A 23,240-nucleotide genomic window follows, 5' to 3' on the forward strand; every position below is an offset into this window, starting at 1 on the left:
CTCCCGCTTGCCCACCTTGGACTCTGCAGTTGAACGAGAGGGTCGTGTGATGCTCCCAAGGGTGGGGTGGAAATTGGGCGCTGCTCCTTCGCTGGGTGATGTGAGGCTGCTGAGGCTTTGCATGGTGCAAGCTCTTGGTTCTGTGGATGCAGGGCTTTGGAAATACATAATCTGCTTCTAATTGCTCAAAAGCTGACCCTATCTGGAGTGTTGCACATTCACTGGATAGGCAGAGGTTATACTCCTAACAAACTTTAGTGCATCTCTCTTTCACATTCTCTCTCTCTCTCTCTCTCTCTCTCTCTCTCTCTCTCTCTCTCTCTTTCTCTCTTTGCCCTAACTGTAAGAGTGGATGTGAGCCTAGTCCACCATGGCACCTTAAGGCCTGTGGGCATCACCTTGGAGACAGCCACAGTCGTAAGGTAGCTGTTGCTTGGTCCGTTTTGCAGTCCGGTGGCTTGTTTGGTGCTGTTCCCTCGTGATCCCCTTGAAGGCAGAAGTGTCCTGGAGTGGGTACTCTGCACCGCTTCAATTTTCACATGAGGAGAATGAACACAGCACCAAGACATGTGACAGCAGGTGGCCTGCTAGTGGTGTGAGGAGCTAGGGCCGTTTGTGTCAACAAGCATGAATTCAGCACTGCCCCCAGCCTTCACGGAAGCAACTAGTGTGCAGAAGAGGGAGGAGGCACAAGATGTGAAACAATGTTACTCTGAGGTTCAGCAGCTTTGTGTTGTCCCATGGGGCTTCCGCCTCTTATCCCTTCACAGGGCTGGCCTAGTGCTGTCCTCAGAATTATATGGCAGGGAAGGAACATTGGTGGGTAATTGTTCTTCTGATACGTTCTGGTTCCATATCTGGCTCCCAGGGGAGGTACGTGAACTGCAGCTCTCCAGACCTTCCTCCCATGTTCCCGAGCGGGGGTGGGGGAGAGGGAGAAGGAAAGGGAGAGGTGAAGGAGAAGGAGGAGGGTGGAGAGGGAGAAGGAAGAAGAGAAAGGAGGAGGAGGGGAAGGGAGGAGGGAGAGGGGAGAGTGTGTTTACTCCAGGCTAGCTGGCTTAGGAACTTTCAATGGTACTCTTGTCTCCACCTCCCATCTCACTGCAGTGCTGCGACCACTGATGTGTTCCCATGTCTGGATTTGTGTGGGCTTTGAGGGCTCAGACTCAGGTTCATACTTGTGCAGCAACTGACATCTCCCCAGGATCTGTGTTTTAACAGCACCCCAATCCCAGTGTCCCCCCTACTTTATGCTGTTATGGCCTCTTTAGGACTCCTGGGAGACAGTTCTCCGAGCTTTAATATTAAAGTGACCCATGCTTCTGCTTAGCCTGTTGCTATTTTAAGGACAATGTACACTTTATAATTAATCTGTTAACCTTTATTGCTTTGCCCACCAAGAAGCTCAGAGCAGAGTGCACAGCTGCCTGTGACAAATGTGTTGTGTTGTGTTGTGTTAAGTGCGTGCTGTGTTTAAGCTCCTGATATATGTTCCTTTTGCTTCATTTTATTGTTAAGAATGCAGTTTGTGGATAGTTTCAAGGTCTATTTCTATATTTAACAATTTCAGTGGGAACGCCTGGTCCTTTTTGATGGGGGCTGTGTCAGTGTACGGGACATTCTGACCTCTGGTCTCCTCTGGAACAAGGCTTCCTTGTTACAGCCCTGCCCCAGATGTCCATTGGTAACCATGCTGCGGCATCGTTGGACTGGATAGTCAGTGTGCCTTCCCTCCCAGCATGAGGAGACTGTTGGCTTCAAGAACCTCGCAGTTTAGATAAACCTACAGTGATGGTTTGGGGACATAACAGAGGTTTATGTCTTTATCTTTTTATGGATTGTTTGTACAAGGTGTAAAAATGTTTTAAAATGGCAATGCTGAGTGTTGAAAATCTTTAAAACAAAAACCAGATGTGTTAAAAATAAAAGGGAAAAAATAAAAAGAGTGGAAGGGATCAGACACAGATAGGAACTGTCTGATACTGCTGTGGATCCCCTGAGATCATGGACGAAGAGTCGTGGCAGGTTTCCTAAAGGGATGTGTGGATGATACACCCTGATAACTATGAACTTAAACATTATATAAGAGCAAAGGGATTCTCCTGCCCAGTTTACAAGACACTTACATAATAGATCCTAAAAATGTGAATCCAGCAGTGCTGTGTGAACATATGAATTATAATAGTGGATTAAATAACAGTGCCCAGCCTAGCCAGGCCACCGATCTTCCCAGCTCACCACTGAGCTTCGTGACTATCTGTGAGTGGTGCAGAGAGCCAGGACAGTTTGTGTTAACTCGTGTGAACTCACCTACGCCCCAGAAGCTAAGAGCAGACAGGCAGGAGAGGCTGTGGGAGGGAGAGATGGTCACCGTCATTCATCTCTAGTCTCCGAGGAACATGAAGGGGATGTTGGTGGCAGAATCAGCAACTTTGAGCTTGTCCCATGGCCTGTGGCCAACCTACCATTCACTCTATCATGTCTCTGAGCCTTTCTGGGTTCTTGGCTTGTACTGGGGTCAACACCAGTTGGGACTGGCAGTGGCTTCCGTTGGGAGGAGTCTCAGAGCAAGCCCATGAGGTTGACACTCTCTGAGCACTGAGATGGGGCAGTGGGTGTGTATAAGAGTGATGGGAAACCCAAAATCCAGGCTTGAAGAGAGAAGTGTCCTGGTGTCCTCTGGGTCCCCTCTCTCGCTGCTGTGTGGATACCATCCATACCTGTTCCAACACCTGTGTTGCGCCCTTGCCTTGAAATGGGTATTAACACATGCATAAAATGTGCAGCTCAGCCACACACTGGCTTCTCGTTTGACTTCTCCAAAGTTCCCTCTTCAGTTCAAGGTCCCACAGGAATAAGACATTGCTGGGAAGTGGCCTCACATCCCACAATTGTCCTTATGCTCTGGAGAAGCAGGACACAGTGTAACAGCTGGGCTCAGTGCTTCTGCCTCAGTGCACATTAAGACCCAGGGACAGAACACACTGGAGACAGCCTCCCCCAGGTGTTTGTAACATGAGGCACTGTCTGTTCCAGGCCAAGCGGGAGATGATCTGTGTCTTGATAGTTGCTGCTGGTGCTTTGTAGCTGAACCTGTATCCACAGCAATCCTCTTACAGGACGGCATGGTGCCAGTGGTCTTTACCTCTGACCAGAGCCCTGTGTGGGGAGCACCTCTCATACTCTGTTGAGGAAGAAAGGAACAGAGCCCATGGTCATGGCATCTCAGACCTCTGATCCCAGTGCCCAGCTCCTAACCGCCGAACACCATTGATGCTACGACCTCAGGTGCTCTGCACACATCTGTGTTCCAGTGGCTGACAATGTCCTGTGTCTAAAACTCATAGTCCGATACAGGCTGTACTAATGAGGTTGGCAGCATCACATCCTTGATCACTAGTTATTCTTCTACCAGTATCTGCAAGTCGGGGACTCTGCTCTCAAAGGGGCACAGTAACACTGTTTTGGCTCTCACTGGGGACAGAGTAACACTGTTTTGTCTCTTACTGAGGAAAGAGTGCAAGCCTCAGGTAACAATCTTTCAATAGGACCTTTCTATGCTGATTCGGAATGTCACCCAAAGAGCACTGCTCTCCTTAGGAGGCTTGCTACTTGTTGCTCTACATTGCTAACAATAAGAGCAATGGTACAGGTACAGGAGAGTTGCCCAACAGTTTCAAATGCCCTTGCGTTTGAATGCCCAACATAGTATACACCCAACTTCAGAACGCCCAAGTTCAAGCAGTATGCAGCCTAGGGGGTTAGGGGTTGCATGAGTAGATATGCTCCCACAGGTATAGGTAAGTCAGTGCATACAAGCCGGATGGATCAGCTGCCTGCAGAAGACCCCAGGGGTAACGACCAGCCCCCAAAAGAGTTGCAGTGGGCATCTGAGACAGGTGTGATGGGTTTTAACAAACAGGAAGGGATATAGCCAAATGATGGACTGGTTGCAGGAATGTAAAGCTGTAACCACCCAGGAGGCATGGAAGCCTGTGCTTGCCCTGCTCAACTGTCACTGCTGAGAGGGTTCCATATGTGACCGCTTACTGAGGCTTCAGGCACACATATGTGGTCAGCTCAACATCACTGACCAGACAGACCTTCTTTGACTGTCCCTCCACAACACAGTTGACATGACCCCACTCTGTCTTTCTCCATTACCTTGTCCCAGCTCTCTGTAACATTCTCAGTCTGGGCATGCTAACTGAATTCTGCTCATTTTATCTGAGGAGTTGGTATTCTAAGTAGATACTTTAAAATGGTGCATTGTTAGGTCTGGGAAGCCTAGCGTGTTACCCAAAGGGTCCTAACAGACCATGCTACTGGGAGGAGTGTGTGTGTGTGTGTGTGTGTGTGTGTGTGTGTGTGTGACTGTAACAGTAGATGCAAATAAACTCTGTCCCTCTCTCTCTCTCTCTCTCTCTCACACACACACACACACACATATCAGCTCACATCCGTGAATACCAGGAAGTCATGTGTACCCCTCCAAGGAGTGCCTTGCATGCTGAGGTCTATACTGGGGACAGTATGCCTTTCTTGCTAAAGTCTGAGCAGTAACAAGGACCCTAAGGAGCCCATGACACATCATCACATCAAGCCTGTGAGCCCCAACCTCTGATCCTGAACTCAGTCCCTAACCTCACTTTCACCCCAGAAGGACATCTCTCAGCCACCCACCATGCCCTGTTTTATCCTCACACGCAAACCCTGAACACTCTGCTCTCTCGGGAAGGGCCCCATAGGACCCTGCAGGTTTCCGGGACAAAGAAAAACACATTTCCTGGGGTCCTATTTTAAAAGGAAGCCACATGCTATGGTTTCCAGGAGACAGACATGGTTAGTAGCCTGACCACCCTGGAGCTGGTTCTGGTCTCTGCAGGAGTATAAGCAGCTACCACTTGCTGTCCATTCATCAGAGTAATGATGTTAGAGCAGAGAGAAGTCAGATCGCCAACCCTGTGAGGAAATGGGAAATCTAACAAAATATCAGGCTGGCCTGGGGTGCCCTGATCCCTGGCTCAGTTGCCTGTGTGGCTTCACTTTACTTGGACAGCATGGCGAACACCAGAGCCCCAACACACACCTAAGTTTTCCTGTCCCTTATGTAACCTTCTCCAAGCCTCTCTCCTTTGCCCTGCACCCTTCTCTGGCACAGGGCATACTATGCCCCGAGGCTGGGAGATCTTCTCAGCACTGTTTCCAGTTTTCTGAGTTCTCGCTGTGTAGCTATGGCTTCTGAACTGAACTGCTCCCTCCCAGAGGGAGGCTCCTATGTCTCAGGACGCTTCTGAAACTTAAAATATCCACTAGGCACCTCCTGAGTATCACACACCAGCAGTAGCAATTGCTGAGGATGGATGGAGAGGGAGGAGAGAAAGCCAGAGGGACAGAGACAGAGGTGGAAACAGACATTGAGACAGGACACACACACACACACACACACACACACACACACACACACACACACAATTCAATACATTTGCTCATACACACACCGTCACACTCTCCGCTTTTACTCTCCTTGCTGGATCCTTCCTCTGTCTCTGAGTTTCCTTATTTTATTTTATTATTTTATAATATGGAGTCTCATTTAGCCCAAGCTAGCCTCAAATAGACCGAAGATGACCTTGAACTTCTGATCCTTTCGGCTGTACCTTTTGAGAGCCAGGAAGACACATGTGAGCCCTCATGCCTAGCTTGTGTTTGTTTTGAGAGGTAGGATCTTGTCTGTGGGAGTGAGCATCTATTCAGCAAATGCTGGAGCCTGGCTGACTCAGTGTGCGGCCTGACCTGCTCCACACTGACAGCCCTCACTGCCTTCCCTGACAGGGAGAGGGTGTGGTGGGACTCACTGTCCCTCGGATCCCACTCTTGTCTGCTGGGAGTCTCCGGGTGGTGCTGGGGAGTAGGGATCAGACAACAAAAGTTGATCAGGGACAACATTCCACAGCAGGTACCCACTTCCTTCCTTGTAAAGTGGGTCAGGCTGTGGGCTGGACTCAGGGAGATCCCTGTGGAAGAAAACGAATGAACTGGAAGGGACCAGATCTGGAGTCTGGTCAGTTTGAGCAGCTTTCTGGAGAAACAATGCCTGTCTTATCTTAATTTGGACTTGCCCCGCAGCCAAGGTCCGGTACCATCTAACCTGGATCACTGTGTCTGCTGTGTCCAGGATGGTTATGTCTATCCCTGCAGGCAGCCTGAGGGTGTATCCACTGCTGCAGAGAGGAGTCTGTGGCTTGCTAGCTGGATTCCACCCCCCAGAGCAGCACCTAAGCCACGTGGCTACTCAACCATTTGGAGCTGTTATGGGAGTCATTGCGCTTACCACCATCTTTGTCAAACCTTTACCACCAGGGTGAGCATCTTCGGTGGTCATCGCCATCATCTTTGTCTCAATTCTCATGTTCCCATTATCCACGTCTTCTCCAGCATCTTCCTTATCAACATCCTCACTACATCCCTCCTCCTCTTCCTCATCGCCATTGTCTTAGCAACAACCTCCCCACCATCTTCAGCCTACTTACTCCTGATGGGTCTTCATGGAGGAGAAAGCACTCTGGCAACGTGGCTTTGCATCCTCTCGATTCCCAGAGTCCGACTTGTGAGGGGACAGAGCCCATAAGTGAAGCTAGGTCAGGAAGTATGTGCTCACCCCTGCCTGGAGGGAAGGGGCTCTTGGGATTGGTGGGGCAGAGTAGGGACATTGCAGATGCTGTCCTAGCTGGGGACACTCCTGATCAGTGGTGTGGTTGAGAAGTTGGTGTCAAGCAGTGGCCACCCTTGGAGGGCCCTGATCGGCACCACTCTTTTCGTATCTTAAGTGCAGGGAGGAAGTCTGGCTGACCATTGATCCCAGCAAATCACCAAGCATGGTTACTGGGCCTTCCTGTAGACCAGTAGTGTCCAGCAAAGTGAGCTCAGGTCGGGTCGTTTTGTTTTGTTTTGTTTTTGCCTTGGTCCCACCATACTCCCTGGCCTTGGCTCCACCTCTGTTCCTCATGGGAAGGAGACTGCCCAAGTACAGTCAACCTTAGAACTGACCTAAGAAGAGGGGCTAGGTAGGAAGTGGGAGTTTTCTCCTGAAGGCTCTCTAATTCTGTCTTGGCAGTAGGTGGGAGGAACCAAGGAAGAAGGAAGGGTGGACAGATAGACGAGTGATTGGGAAACATCATATCCTTTAGGGAGATGCTGCTTCTCCACAGTCTGGTTCTAGAGCAAAGGTACAGCCCTGTGGTTTCGAGATAGTCACTTGGGTTTTTATAAATGCCCACCCTGTTCCTCATGTGCCATCTGGGATGTGGGCATCCAGAAGAAGCTGGGGAGGGAGGAGATGAGGGAACATTGAGGGCCCTGGGCAACTGGACCAGTGGTACCTCCCTTCCTTTGAAACATCCTTCCCCATTACCACCGCAATTCAGTCCAGCCACAGAGACTTCCTGAGTGCCCTTGTGTGGCCCTCTGTGCTGCACACGGCTGCCGTTCAGAGCTCACTCCTCAGCGCCAAGCCCTGGAGTTCTATCACATGAAATCACACGTGCCTGACCATGGCATCAGATGCTGTGTCCAGCCACACCCGGAGAAGCATTTAGTTCCCAGTATGGTAGGTGGGAGCTTCCCGTGGGAACAGCCCCGATGCATCTTCCACAAGAGGCAAAAGAGAACGGATACCCCAGCAGTCCATGCAGACTCCCCACTCACTACACCCCACCCTTCTGTCCAGCCCCACGCTCACCCCACAGCGGCTCTTGAAGCTTTCCTCTCTGGCTCTAGAATGTTTCATCTGGCTTTCATAGACGTGGTCCTTTACTCCCCACAGCAAGTCAAGCAGTCAGTGTACAGAAAGCTTAATTGAATTACCAAATTCCAACAATAAGCACAGCTGGTACCACAGGGCTGGGAACAGCAGCTGCCACCTGTGGATGGGGAGAACAGAGCTCTAGGGTCATCGTAGGCAGGGTTGGTGTGCAGGTCTGGACCTGGGAGAGAACAGACCCAGAGCACAGCTTGGCCTCTCAGGCAAGTCTGCAGCTGTGTGCATGGGTGGGCTCCCTCCTGCTTCAGGAGTCTCTCTGCTTGAGGCCTTTGCCTCTTTGTGTCTGGCCCACTAGGGGGTTCCACACTAAGCTCAGAGTCTGCTTTCTGCTGAGGTAGCTGGTGAGGGCTAGATTGCAGCTACTGTACCCTGCCACTTGATTCTTTGGGTATTTGGTTGGGCAACTGGGAGGGTGTCCATCTCGTTAGGCTGACATCGTTGACTTGTTCGACTCTGACCACCAGAGAGACAGGATGGGCAGGTAGTTCAAAGGCAGATAGGACCCCACAGTTAATTCCTGGAGATGCCAGCATTGAGGCAGAGGTTGAGCAGAGCCCGGGTTTTTTTGTGAGTGTATGGGTAGGTTTGGGTGTGGGCGTGTCCACAAGTATGCCCACATGTAAAGCCAGAGACCAACCTTGGGTGTCACTCCCAGGGATGTCATCTGTCCACATCCTTTGGGTCTCTGATTGGGCCGGGGTTTACCAATTAGGTTAGGCTGGTCAGCAAGCCAGGGATCTTTTTCCTGGCCGGGAGGTGGCTCAGCTGGAGGCACCTGAATACAATCACAGGGACCCAAGTTCACATTCCCAGAACCAAGTTACACTGGTCTATTTGCTATCCGGGAATCTGCTGGAAAGCAGGGAAAAGATCCCCGGGGCTTGCTGGCCCCGGTGCTGTCTTGGCATCTAACCCTGCTCACACACATCCTTGCTCTGCCCTCTCTGACCCATGGGCTCCTGGTTCTCCTCTGCATAGTACAGTGGTACTTACACTTTCCACAGGCAGCTTACAGTACAGGTCCTGTGATGGGCAACCTGTCCTTCTTCCTCTCCATGTGTCCCCAATACAGCTCTTTTTTTTCTGTCTCAACGGCCTGAGTCTCCTCATGGAGGATGCTGTAGTGCCCTCTGGGTCCATCTGTTCTGAGCACTAGGTCACTATGGAGAGCAGAGCAGGAAGAGCCAGGTTGATGCCCCCCGGGTATCTTGGGATTCATCTAGAGCTGCAGGTGCTCTTGGCTACTGGTCTATGCCTATTTGCCAGGTAACTGGAAGCAGGACCCACCCAGACCTCGTGCCCTAGGAGCTCTGACTTCTGCCTCAAGGGGAAGGTTTACCTGGACTTTTGAAGGCAGCCTGATTACCCACACAGTATGCAGAGAGGCACCAGTTGGGGCAGAGATGCGTGGCAGCCCTTGGCAGGTCTGCCAGCCTTGGGGCCTCTGGGAATTCTGGGATAGGATCATGGAGGGTCAGTGGTGGGTGCTCCTGCAGTGATTCTGTCCTGATCCCTGAACAGTGAAGACTCGTCCCCAGCGCCCCCCACACACTCGACTTTGAACGTCCCCCCGATGCTCCCAAGAACGTGGGCCGAGGCTCATGGACAAACATGACGTATCTTGTTGAAATGGTGTGCAGACCACTTCCTGGAAAGCAAAGGCTCTGGAACCATGGGGAAGAATGAGCCTTGTTCAGAGCCTTGTTCAGAGCCTTACCAAGAATCTTCCCTGTGTTTCCAGAAGCATCTGCTCCAGGATGTGATGGCATCCCATGGTGCCCGGTGCATTAGCAGCTGATGTCATCCTGATAGGCTTGTCACTACTGTGTAGGTGTAGCAATGCAGTTCTCACCCCGTCTCCTAACGAGGTCGTGTCTGAGCTCCCGCATAAGATGTGTGCTATTTTATGGAAACTTAATTTCCCCCTTCCCCTCATGTTCTGAATATGACATAACATTGATTGTGTGTTTGTGTGTGCGTGCATGCCTGCATGTGTGTGTATGCATGTGTGTGTATGTGTGTGTGTGTATATGTGTGTGTGGGTGCATACATGCATGTATGTGTGTGTGCATGTGTGTGTGTGCATGTGTGCGTGTGTACAGAGGTCCACAGTGCCTTCCTCAGTTTCTCTCCATCCTTACTTTTGAGATAAGGTTTCACACCAAATTAAGAGCTCAGTGACCCAGCTTGGCTGGCCAGCCAACAGATCTTCCAGTCTCCACCTCCCCAATGGTGGTATTGCAGGCATGAGATGCTGTGGTCCATTTGTTTACATAGGTGCTGAAGATCAGAACTGGGGTCCTCATGCCTCCATGGCAAGAACCTTACCAACCGAGCTCTCTCTCCAGCCCCTGATAGGTTTTAGAGTACGTGTGAAAGTTGATTGGAGGCAAAGCCGGGTGGCAGTGTGTGCTGCTCAATAGAATGCAGGGCTGGGAGGACTGGGAGTTGGGCACCCCAGCCCCAGGAGCCCATCTGAAGCTGTGCCATGTCATAGCAAAGGACTCAGCAGGAACGGGAAGTGGTGCAGGAACCCTCATGAACTGCCCAGCCTTGCCGAGGACATTGGATGGAGTTCATCGTGGGGTTTCATGAATACCAGCTTACAGCAGGGCTAGAAGGGAAAGGGACTCTGGGTGGCTCTCACTGTGCTCAGGTGAGAGGCTGGTGGCTTAGATCTGGTGGATCCTAGGCAGTCACATAGATGTGGAGACTCCTGGTTACAATTGGACACAGAGTCTTGTCGGGTGAGAACCAATTTTAAGACAGGCATTAGACACTGAAGAAGCCAGAGGTATGAGAAGCAGAGGCTTTGGACATGGGAATGGAATCACTGGGTCCACACTCACCCTTATGTCCAGAAAGTTGGTGTAGGCAGCTGCTGTGACAGGATCACTGTGAATGTGTTTGAGTGTGTGTGTGTGTGTGTGTGTGTGTGTGGTATGGTGTGTGTGTGTGTGGTATGGTGTGTGTGTGTGTGGTATGGTGTGTGTGTGTGTGTGTGTGTGTGTGCATGTGCACGTGTGTGTGTGTGTGTGTTAGCAGCTGGACTCTCCCTGGGAGAGCTTCGGTGAGTGAAAAATGCACTGGTCAGAGGTTGTGATCTCAGTGTGGACACACACTTTCCTCTCTAGGTCTGGAGCTGGCTGGGACCTCTACAGAATGCTCAATCCCGGTCTCCTCATAGCTGCTTGCTCTTGTCATGTGGGGAGAAGACCATTCTACTCTTGACCTCTATTCTCGGGGTGTCCTATCATCCAGGGGTCTGTGACTCAGGGTCTAAGCCCTATCACCTGCCTGTTTTGAGGACAGCAAGCAGCAGTGAGAAGAACTTTCCATTTTTCTGGTTGTAGAGCTGAATAGTGGTGTTTGGTACACCCTCATTGGGGAATCCCAGTTTCATAGTGACTCAGGGCTGGCTGAGGGGCAGGATTGCCTCCCAAAATAGCCGCAGGCTCTGTGGGCGCAGCACCGTCTGCTCTCCAGTGGCAGCCTGTCTCTAGGAGGCGTAGCTCTTTGAGAAGGAACCTCTCAATGTTGGTCCAACACTTAGTTAACCTGGTAGGATACCCTGAGTGGGGTCTGTGTTGGGATGACACTACGCTGGTAGCTGCATGAATTCACTCTTGTGGAGCAGTAACAAACCATCCCTTCTTAAGCTAGACTCACTGAGCCTTGCCTCAGGCGTCTCGAAATTTCCCGTGGACCCGCAGTCCTCTTGCCAGGAGCACCAGGTAGCTAAGACCATGTGCCAAGGAGGACTTAGAGACTGCTGTCCTCTGAGGGCCTGATGTGTGCTGCTTCCTGCTTCTGTCTCAGCTGGTCCTGATGGAGATCCTGAGACATGGGTGTAGCATCTGCCCGCTGTTCAGAAGAAAAACCAAACATCAGAAGGAATAGGTACCATATCAATATCACAGGGCTAGTGTCAGCTTTCGAATGCGTTTACTCCTGTCTCTGCCTTGGACCAACGCCCTTCTCCTTCAGGAGGATGGGTGAGAGTCATGTCATGGAAGCTGCAAGTTTATCTGAGCAGAGGATACTCAAAGAACTTAGAACTAAGGTGAAGGGAGTCTGCTTTCCAGGTAGGAAGTATATGAGTTAGGGTCACAGGGTAGATTAAGGCCTGGACACAATGATGTGGGGAGGGTGTCACAGGGGAACTTTGTGGGGATGAGGGACAAGCAGATGTATTGCTGCCATGGCTGAGGTAGCACACAGTGAGAAGGGTCAATGCTGCAGAGCCATCTCTGAGGCTTGCTCTGTCTTTATGCAAGGCTCCTGTCATCCTTACACACACGGCGGAAAGGTATTTACATGTAACGACATGGAATGTGTTACAGAAAGGAAAGCATCGAGACGTCTTTGCCCACAAAACCTGATCTCTTGCTTTTTGGATTGGTGATGTGTATGTCTTGGGATGGTTTTCATGGGCACACAGCAGCGTTTAAGAGAGTGATATATCGAGATGTTGTACGTGAACGTGTGCATGTGAAGAGAGCATCCAGGATCGTCTTTCCTGGCGATTTTGAATTACACGTGATATATACAAATGCTATTGTCAACTCTTCTCATCCTGAGGGACAGGATACCAGTGTTTGTTCTTTCATGATGGCTGTGGCTTTGTCCCAAGGCAGCAATCACTTCAAGTCTACACTCTGGTTCTGCGAGCTCAGATGTAGTTGGCATGTATGAGTGAAATCAGGATATCTGTCTTTCTGCATCTGCCTTATTAACCAAGCACAGTGATCCTTTTACGTTGCCAAGAACTACAGGAGTTTGGGTTTTTTTTCCTAGTGGCATAGTATTTAATTGTGCACGTATATATTTCAAAATTTCCCTTTTAATGTGCTTTTGTGTGTTCATACACAGGTAGGTCAGAGGACAACCTCAGGTATCATGCTCAGAAGAACACTCATCTCTTGAGACATCCATCCCCTTTGCTTGGAGTTCACAAAGCATGCTAGGTACCCACATGTCACCCACCTCTCCAGGGCTGGAATTACAGGCATGCATTGACCACCCCTGGTGTGGTACATGGTTGCTGATGAGTGTGTCCTTGTGTTGTGTAGCAAGAGCTTCCCTGACTGGACCATCTCTGCAGCCCACATTTTCTCTGTTCATATCAAAGGATACTACAGATGATTCTGCATCTTGACTATTATGGGTAGTGCTGTTCCCAGTGTCCTCCTCACAAGAGCTCTGCAGGGTCCGTCTAAAAGAGCATGTGTTGTGGACCTGGAAGTGGCAGCTAGACTGTACTTTGGCAGCTCCCAGCATTGACCTACTCTACCTCAACCGGCTTTCCCTCCTCAGTGTAGTTAAGCCCAGTCTGATCCATATCAAGACCTTCTTCTAGGTCAGTTTTGGTCTAAGCTTTGGGTCCCAGCATCTCACTAAATGTGAATAGTGTGCCTGGCCAGGCCATCTGGAGAAGCCTGTGATAGCATTTCTCTCTGACTTAGTCTGGGGATTCATCTGACAAGTGGAACCTTTAAGCCGGGCCAGAGACCCCCACAGTTAGGTCACACACACTGAGTCCTGAATAACTCATTGACCACAGCCACTGCGTGCAAACAGGCTGCAGAAGTGCGCACAGAAATGGCCTCTTCTTGCTGGAGGCCTTTGTTAACTGGAGGCAGGACAATCTCTAATCTAGGGCAGCTGGGGCAATGACTGAGCCATTTGCCCTCGGTGGTGCAACTATCCCAGCCTGTGGCCTGGGGGGCCTTGGGGACATCCTGGACACCCCTGACCTTGGGCAACTCATCTATTAGAAGAGTGAAGACTCTCAGAGGAGTGCACACAGCAGGCAAGCCTGTCCATTGTGTGATCCTTGTGTTATTTAAAGTGTGTGTTAATCAGGGCATCCTGGGAACTTGGGTAAGCGAGAAATGCAAAGTCCTCTCCCTGCCTCTTGGATACCTCTGGATTTGTGTCCTTGGAGTGTCAAGCCACCTTCCACAGATTACTTGGTAGCCCCCCTTTTGTGCTCGTTCCCCAATGTCAGGAGTCATCTCATGCTCCCAGCTCTAGGGAACTCACAGGAGAATGGAAAGGTACCTTAGGAGAGGACGGTGGCTCTTGTCAGATGCACTGTATGGTCCAAGGCTGAAGGTAAGCAGAAAGGCAGTAGCTGGACTACAGGTATCTGACTGAGGGAAAGCAGACAAGCCAGTGCCTGGGTGCTTAGCAGCTAGGATGGGGCAGGCAGGGGGGAAGGACACCGGTGTGAACCCCACATGTGCCTTCTGCCCTGAAGGCATACGAATGGCACTGGTTGGTGTGTCTGTGTGTTTATGTCTGTGTCTATATGTGTTAGTGGAGGAGCAGGGTGTGGATCTTGCTGGAGGAGGGAAGATGGAGGAGTGTCTGAACACCTTAGGGAGGAGGGCATGTCAGATGGAGGAGGTCATGTCAGATGGAGGAGGTCATGTCAGATGGAGGAGGTCATGTCAGATGGAGGAGGGCATGTCAGATGGAGGAGGGCATGTCAGATGGAGGAGGGCATGTCAGATGGAGGAGGGCATGTCAGATGGAGGAGGGCATGTCAGATGGAGGAGGGCATGTCAGATGGAGGAGGTCATGTATAAGGGAGAAAAGTGAGGTAAAGGGTGGAAGCATCTGATAAAGAGTATGTTTAAGGGAGGGGACCTGAGTGTCTGATGCAATAGCCCTTTCTATGGGTTCAGGCCCACAGTAGGGCTACCAGCAGAGTGGAAACCCAGGCTCTACACAGTGGGGGACAATAGCCATGACGCTGATGTCTACCTACATCCCATCTGTGCTGATCCTCTTAGCCCTGTAAGTTGGTGAGGTAGGGTATCCCTGCACAGGCCTAGGTTGGGGAGAACACAGACCCTGGTAACCAGTGGCCAGGGAAGAGCTGAGTCTGGTTTTTTGAAGTTAGTGTAGTGACCCTGGGGGACCCAGCATAGCAGAAGCTTGCCAGCCATTCACGGGCAGGAATGAGGAGGTGCAGTCACCCCTTTATTTCAGTGCTTACCTGGGCATCTCACCCACTGTATGCTGGCTACCTCTGTCTCTACACTCCAACCTCCCATGTCCCTCTGCCACCTCTTCCTCCCTATGCCCCAATTGCCCATTCTTGGAGACACAGGGAGCTATAGGTGGCTTTCAAGTTGACAGCCACAGAAATCCACTGAGGGGGTCATTGTCCTATTAGCGCCCCTGCACTAGGTCCAACAGGGATTCATAGACATCTGGAATCCATGATGTTTGCTGGCAGAAGGTGAGGTACACACCCAGCCCATACTGTTCCTCCAGTCTCTTAACATTCTTTCCTCTGTGTAGACTGGATGTTACTGCCTTACAATATTTCTTTCCTTGGGACTTTTCAGCCCCATAGTACTGTACTTAGCTACCCCATCAAACCCACTGTGGGGAATCAGCTTGAGGTCGTAAGTCACTGTCACAAACTACAGGCAGGACAATAGCAATGAAAGCCAAGAGCTGTGCATCCCACTGGGCAGTGATGACTGTGGTCCTTCCCTACATCTCAGTGCTCCTGGCCTCCTTGGCTTCCAGAATTGTTCTGTTAGAGCAATTTCTTGCTGTTTCCTGGCTCCTTGTCCTTAAGGTGATAGCATCAAGGTGATAGCACTGTCCAGACTGGATGCTAGTCCAGGGACGGAGAGAAGACCCAGCAACATTCTTTCCATCCATCACCAGCACCTGCCTGTCTAGGCTCACTGGCAGCAAGGTGTGCCAGGTCCACTCTCATGGGGTTCAAGAACCATGAGCGGTGAACTCCTTCAGCACAACCTTCATTTCTAAGGCTGTGGTCCTGCCCATAAAATGTCCATGTCCTCATGGCCTGAGTGGCCACTGCATCACAGCCAAGGCAAGTGTGCTTCACTTTCCACCACGGGGGAAGAGCTCTCTCTAGCCTCAGCCTGCCCATTCATCCTGCAGGTCAGGCTTCTTGTCTTTCCTGCAGCTGCTGCCCCATCTGCTATGGTCCCAGCTCTCCCTGCTTTGGATCTAGCTGTGGGTTCTAGCTCTCATTCCTGGGGCTCCTGGGACTTGGGTTGAGACCAGGTATTTGGCTGTTTCTCAGGTGCCCCATGCAGACCTGGAAGGTGTCAGGCTCCCATGCTGTTCAGATGCCTGGTTTGGAGTGGAGGCAGGGGTGAGACCTCATCAACCCTGGTGTCAGGCTTTGCTCCCTAAACTAAAGCTCAGGAGGTGGTCAAGTGCCTCTGTGAACCATCTCTTTCCAGGGTTTTATACCTGGCTCTGGCAGAACATGGTAGTTAAAATAAAAATGCCTCCATCCAATTCCATAGACATTGAGAAGCTAATAAGGACAGAGGTTGAAATGACTACAAATGGCCAAAGCAAAAACAATGTTCTGCTCATCCCTGCTATGTTCTCCTGACTTAGAGAAGAACTTTCCACACATTATCTCGTGGGTACAGTACTGTGGGAAGAAGAGTCTGACCTACAGTCCTGGCTTTGGCAGATGGGCCTGTAGCTTACCAGAGCCAGATGTGCTTGGTCCTGTGAGATTCTTAAAATAGCCAGCCAAGGAAGGGGCTTTGTGTCACTTCATCTGCCTCGGTGCAGCTGACCATAGTTGTTGGCGGGGTCCTGGACAAAGGTAAAGTCTGGGCAGTTTGACTGTTTTCAGGCCCAAGACAATGCATTAAGTCCCCGGGGTCTCTATCTCCTGTTGGATAGTAAACTTGATGCCATTTGGGGCTAGGAGGAAGTACATGACAAAGGTGACCACTTCACACAGGTGACATGAGTAATCAGGTATTAGGGAACAAAGTCCAGCTAGGATTATCTTTCTGGAGAAAATATATACTTATAAATGTCAAAGAAGGTATGCATTGGCAACCTGAATCCTGATTTTACAAGGGTGTTAAAGCCTCGGTCATGGCCATTCTGACCTTACAAGCTCTTGGCCATTGATCTTACAGCCCTTGGCCATGGCCATCCTGACCCTACAGCGTTGGCCACAGATGTCCTGATCTTATAGCCCTTGGGTACAGCCATCCTTGAAGTGGTATGAATTCTTGAGAGATTTCTGAATTCCAAGCAAATGTTATGAAGTGCCATTTTACTTTGACTCAGTCTGTACAACTCTTTGAAGATGTTTAGCCCTCATTGTGTGTAAGAAGTATGGCTCAGAAGAGCCAAATGCCCTGCCTACACATACCCAGCCAGGAAATGACGTGTCCCGGCTCTGATCACCAGGTTTGTCTTCCTTTCTCCAAACCCCGTCTTCTTCTGCCCTGATATGTTGCCTATTAATGCCATAGCCTGCTTGAAAAGCCCCTGTCAATGGACTGCTTCTTGAGCAGACTGGAATGGGAGAACACCTTATGCCATGTCATCTCCAAGCCCCAGAACCATCTCCGGCTCCACACTTCCCACAAGATGGTCTACTCACATAGCATGTCTTCCAGTATCTTGTGGGCTTAACTCCAGCACATCGTCATGTGACCTTTCTTTCCTCCCTTAGTCTTCACACCCAACAAATGAACAGTTAGGAAAGATTCTATAAAGAGTATAATCTCCTATGGCTGGCCCCTTGTCACCAGGGTCTCAGTGCAATGGCACCTTCCCCTGCCTTGCTTGGCTCCTTATCCTTCCATTCATTTATTCTGTGTACAGGGCACTTTGAAATGGATGGTGATTTTTGTTTCTTGTTCATCAGCCTTTTCTTTTGGACAGTGAGCTCTCCCAAACCTTCCAGGCCCAGCAATGGGTTCAGGGGCTTGGAAGAGTGTGTGATGCATAACTGGTAGTCCGTGAGAGGGGTTAGGGCCTTAGTGGCAGGGAGCAGGGGGCCACGTTTAGCAGGCATTACCTAGGGTAGATGGGGAAACGCTTGACTCTGGTTGCTAGCTAGAAGTTGTCAGGGTCCAGGTTCAAATCTCAGGGACCAATAGAAGTAGGGGAGGCCTGCAAGAGCTGGCAGGCAAAGCTCTGGGGAGCCCGAAGCAAACTTGTGCTCCAGTGCAGAGGGAGGTGTAGAGCAGACACACCACGCCCTGGGCTTTGTGCTGGGACAAGGGTTATAAATAGACACGTATTTCTGGAGACAGCATTTCCACAGGGGCAAAATGTTATAGCCCCTGGCTCTGAGTAGTCAGTGCCTTGGCCCTGATGCCTCCCTATAGTGGCTGAGAATCCGGAAGTAGGAAGGCTTCTGGCTTCAACCCAAGGCCATTATTTTAGATAGAAATAATTGGAGCTTGGCATTGATTTTGTTTAATTATGCCTCCCTCTCCTGACAAGCCCTTTGTTTATGTTTTGCAGAGTTTTGATGTTTTATTTTTTGGGCTTCGTCCTCCAATTCCCTGAGCCAGAGACCATCTGAAAAGGAAATAGTAATTTGTCTTCACAGAGCACACTGGCACACTCATCTGGGAGGCTGGAGGGAGAGGGGAGGAGGGAGGAGGGAGGAAAGAGGAGGGAGGAGAGAGGAGGAAGGCGGGAGGGAGGCGCGCGCCTATGTGGGCGGCTCCCTTCCCAGTTAGCTGGGAGATCCCCAACTGTCATTGGTGTTAGAGCCGTGTGCTCACTGACAGGAGGCAAGGCCCTTCTGCTGGCCCTAGACACTCCCCCCTGGGTGGGGCAGGGCAGAGGAGGCTCCTCTTAGCCTGGCAGGCAACTGGCTGTATTCTTGGGCTGATTTCCTGCTCTTGAGGATGGAGGATGGAGCTGATGCCTGGAAGCAAGGATCTGGGGGCATGGCTGCAACCAGAAGCCTGAATGCCAGCAGTGGTGCTGCCTGCTTTTCTCTAAGCTAGTGGGCAGGAAGAAGATTTTCCTGAATGAATTTCTGCACGGCTGAAGCATGCATGTGGCTGGGTAAAGTGCACACACCAGGCAGGGAGCAGGTGATGATGTGGAGTGGAGCAAGGACTTCCTCAGCACTGGCTCCGTGGACTGGCTCCCCCTCCCACATGGAAGTCTGACTTGATTTTGCCAGCAAGAGGCTCTAGTGGTCCACTCTTTTCTACCCTTTGGAAAGGTGATCTTCAACTTCAGGGGTGTATGACAGGCACCTCTCACTGCACAGACCTGGGCAGAACTTCCAGGCAGCCACCATGGTGCAAAACATAATCTTAGTGTTTTTCCGCAGAAGGCTGAGCCAGAGACCTGCCGTGGAAGAACTGGAAAGAAGAAATATCCTGAAGCGTGAGTAGCGGGCAATTCCTCTAGAGGGTTCCCTCACGTGTGCTACGGCTGCTGCAGGGATCTGAGCTCTCACAGTCCAGCCCAGCTCTGCAGGCTGAGCACTCTGGGTTCCTTTAATCTGAGCAGCTAAGAGATTCTGAAAGAAAAGCCTTAAAGCGGCTGTATTCAGAAAGCTCCTTCTGAAACGAAAAAAAAAAATAGCTCCCCTCCTAGCATAATTAAAGACACTCTTATCTTCAGATTTATTAGATGGACCTGTTGACCCAAGAGAAATAAATCATTAACCCTGTGCATGTTGGGTGCCAAGTAGAGCTTCTAGGGAGTTTGCAGTGGGAGTCCTAAGGACATTAGACATTACAGACCCAGTTAGGCATCTTTGGGTGTTCCCCTCACTTGTTCAACCTAGAAGAAATAAACAGTTAGCTCACTGGAGCAGGGAAACTTCAGGACTCTGGGTTCCAGCACCCTCTGTACCTCTGGCCTGTTCCCCCGATTAGGTGTGTAACTGTAGTGAGCTGAGCCAAGGTGTCCAGAAATAACGTATGCTGGATGGAAGTTTCATGGTCTGGGGTGACAGAAGGTAGCCAAGCCTCAGGCGAACCCTGAGTAGTGCCTGTCTACTAGACTAGTTTTTAAAGTGTTTTCCACAAGATGTGTTTGTAGTCTTTGGATCAATCCAGTAGCTTTTCTCTTGCTGTGTGTTACATACTCTGCTTGCCTGAGTGTTCTTTGTTTGTGATCAGCTCTTTCAAAGTTGTAACAGCACCAAGACAGACCTGGTCCTAGCAGAGAGGCTAGAGAGTCTTGATCTGAACATGCAAATCAACCTATTCCTCTCCTGTCTTAGCCTCAATACTATCCTTAGCCTTAAAGCTACCTACCCCCTCTTATGTAGACTATTGGGAAATATCCTAAGATTAAGAATTTTTTCCTGAAGAAAATGGTAGGATTTGGAAGCCAACATTTGGAGGTCACTGTACTTACTATACATGCATTAGAGTCTTGATAATTAAACAGAGAATAAGCTTTGAAAGGAACAAAGACAGAAAGAACACACACACACACACACACAAAACTCTTTAAACTTATGCAGTGCTACGGTTTTGTTATGAGGCATAGACTGTGGGCTGACATTACACATGACCAAGTCAACAAGAGTCAAGCCATTTTAGTTAGCAAATATTCAGATATTAAATATAAAGCTACTTATTTAAAATTCAACTTATGTCATTTATATTATTCAAAACCATGGTCTGTCCTTCAACAAGGGATGTTCCAGGACGTGCTCCAGGTGTGCTCTTGACACAGAAGAAGAGAGCCCCATGGCCCAGACTAACCTGGTCCTGCTCCTCCCCTCCATAGCAGTGTCTTTTCTTTTGTGTGGACAGCCAGGTTCCCCTACTTGTACTTCTCATTGTGTTACTATCTAAAACAAACAGTGGAGTCTTAAAAATAGACTGCTCGGCGAGTGCGAGTAGAGCTACCAAGTAGCTGGAACTGACTGCACTAACCTTTAGCGTGCTGAGGAAAGTGGATTTTCCTTGTGATGGCCATGGCAACGCATCATAAACACATTGCCTTTGCCAGCACACCAGATATACCCTTAGCTCGGAAGTCTCGTTAGGTGTTCTGAGTGGGAGGATCTGAGAAGCCCACTGCTCGACTTGTATGGGTCTGCTTTCTTCTGTGGCAAGACTATGGCCACCACGTATGGACTAGCACAGAGCAGCGAAATTCGTGGAGTTGCGCTTGTGACTGAACTCTGCATTTTCTCTCCTTCAAGAGGAGGCTTATGTCAGTGCAGCTGACACACACACTCTCAGAATTCTACGTATTCGTGCTAATTGAATATGATGACTGGGTTCAGTCTGTGTGTGTTCCTTAATGTTTACCGCAAATCTGAGAGTCGTGCTCTCAGCCCCATTTTACTAGTTGAAGCAGCTAAGGCCCTGAGCAAATGTGACATTTTTAACATGTGAACATTGTCCCGCCTCTACTGGCTGCCTAGTTCTTAGTCAGTCACCACAGCAGAAGCAATCACACTTTCCTGGATACCCTTGGAAGATGCACATGGAGCTATCCAAGGTGCTGGAATAACTGGCCTCCAAACTGTTTTTTATGCTTTGATAATAATGGCATTTTCACAATAAAGGGAGTTGGGGTGGGGAAATCCTGCTTTTTTTCTCCGTTTTTTTTTTTTCACAAGGAGACTACAAGGAATTTGTTCAGGACCTTCGTAAGAAATCAGAACTACTGCCACGCCATCGCTGTATCCTCTCAGGGCTGGCCTGATGACATTTTTCAGGGTTTCCTGGTTGTTTCACTCTTTTGTCACCATAGCTTATAACAATACGCTTTCTATTGCAACGTATGTCTGAAGAACCAAGCACACAGTGTGATTGTGCTTTTCTCTAAAATTCTCTAGCCCAATAGCTTCCAAAATAAAAGGACTATTGAAAAGCATACTCAGATGTATTAGACACCCACACACCCAGTTCCCCCAACACACTAGTGTTCGAAACACACAGTTTAAATAAAAGCATAGATGTAAAATTATATTAGGTGTAGGTTACAGGGTTCCCCTTCCCCAAACATGGCTGTGCTACTGCTCTGTGTGCTGGTGGGTGAGATCTATTTCTTAGGCAGGAGTTGTATCAAGGCTGGGGACCTGAGTCTTTATTTAGCACCTAGAATGCCAGAAATAGGGCCGCATTCTTTTTTCTCTCTGCTCCCTGAGCCAGGCTTACATTATGACAGTATTTCAGCATGCTGGCCCCCCTTTAGCTGCCAACTATAGTGTGAACACAACCTAAGAGACAAAGCCAATTCTGAGGGCTGTTGGCCCCTTAGAAGGCAGTCTCATGTATGTATGCTTCAGTGATGGGCAAGCATCTGAGTCATGGGTACGCTCATATTTTATATAGTGTTGCCCATAATTGGAAGAAATGCAGTTGGTGTTTTGCGGTAGTTGTCTGAAAATTCCATTTTACACACTCGCGAAACGGAAAGGCAGAAGACAAACTGTGGCGACAGAACGACTCAGAGCTGAACTTGAGTACTGGGTGACTGGAACTGTATGTTCCGTGTTTTCCTAGATACGAATATATGGACAAGATATTCAAGTGACATGGGGACCAACAGACAACTATTCCACAGAAGCAAGCAGTAGCAAAAACATACTTCTACTGTATGGGGCAGAGGAGAACCAGCCTGTGAAGGGTGGTCATGTGTGACAGCTCAGGCCAGCGTGTCCTGAGCAGCTTTTGGGAAAGTAGCTGCAAACACAGAAACTGATGTGTCAAAAGGTGTCATCTGTAAAGGGGCCCTAGGGAAGCTAGTACTTGCTTCTGTGACAAGAAATGCTTAACTTGCTTCTGTTTCCCTTCCACAGAAAGGAATGATCAGACAGAGCAGGAAGAAAGGAGAGAAATCAAGCAAAGATTAACCAGGAAGGTACTGTCCTAGTTTGCTTTCTGTTGCTGTCAAACACAAGGACCAAAAGAAACACGGGGCAGAAAGGGTTAATTTGCTTGTACTTCCAAGACCTAGTACATCAATGAGGGAAACTGAGTCAGGAACTAATGCAGAGACCAGGAAGAGATGCTCTTTTATGGCTTGCTCAGATTGTTTTGTACAACCCAGGGAGAGTTGCCCAGGGGTAGCACCACCTACAGTGGGCTGGACCCTCCCCCATCAGTCATCAAGAAAATGTCCACAGGGACATACTCACAGGCCAATCAGATGGGGGGAAATTTCTCAGTTGGCATTCCCTCTTCCCAGATGACTCTAACTTATGTCAAAATGACAAAACTAATCTACACAGGATTACAGTCAAAGCATTTATTTTGCAAACAGATGAGGACTAGAGACAGCTTCTGCTTCTGCAGCAGTTTGGAAGGGTAGTGCAAAGCATACGGTGACTTTGTGTGCTTTTCCAGTCAACATGGGGTCAGTTGCTCTAAGAGCAGTGCCTTTTGTACTTATCCCAGTGTCTAAGTGAACCGAGATAGTGAGGCCTCAATAGCGAACCATTGAGAAGGCAGTGAAACCCACGTAGCACTTACAATCCCTCCCCAGGTGACTGAGCATTCTTTACCACTAAGAAGCACATACCTTTCAGCTCTGTTTTTTTTAGTTGACAACAATGTATCTTGTTCCTTGATTACAGACTGCAGGTTGCTGTTGCTTGCCTCTGTGGAATAGCAGTCTGTTGTTCTCCATTCTGCCTGTGTGACCCAGT

The 23,240-nt window shown here is 49.6% G+C and overlaps 1 protein-coding gene across 6 annotated transcripts in view; it reads left to right on the forward strand.

Annotated features, from left to right (window-relative positions):
• Phactr3 (phosphatase and actin regulator 3) overlaps window positions 1-23,240 on the forward strand; it is a 219,271-nt gene that overhangs the window by 192,162 nt on the left and 3,869 nt on the right. For all 6 annotated transcript variants that reach the window (XM_063284233.1, XM_039105551.2, XM_039105550.2 and 3 more), the window contains 2 exons: window positions 18,945-19,000; window positions 22,392-22,453. In XM_063284233.1, coding sequence (XP_063140303.1) covers window positions 18,945-19,000; window positions 22,392-22,453 — 118 coding nt within the window. The remainder of the gene's footprint in view (window positions 1-18,944; window positions 19,001-22,391; window positions 22,454-23,240) is intronic.

This window comes from Rattus norvegicus, chromosome 3 (assembly GCF_036323735.1).
Source record: "Rattus norvegicus strain BN/NHsdMcwi chromosome 3, GRCr8, whole genome shotgun sequence".
Taxonomy (NCBI): Eukaryota; Metazoa; Chordata; class Mammalia; order Rodentia; family Muridae; genus Rattus; species Rattus norvegicus.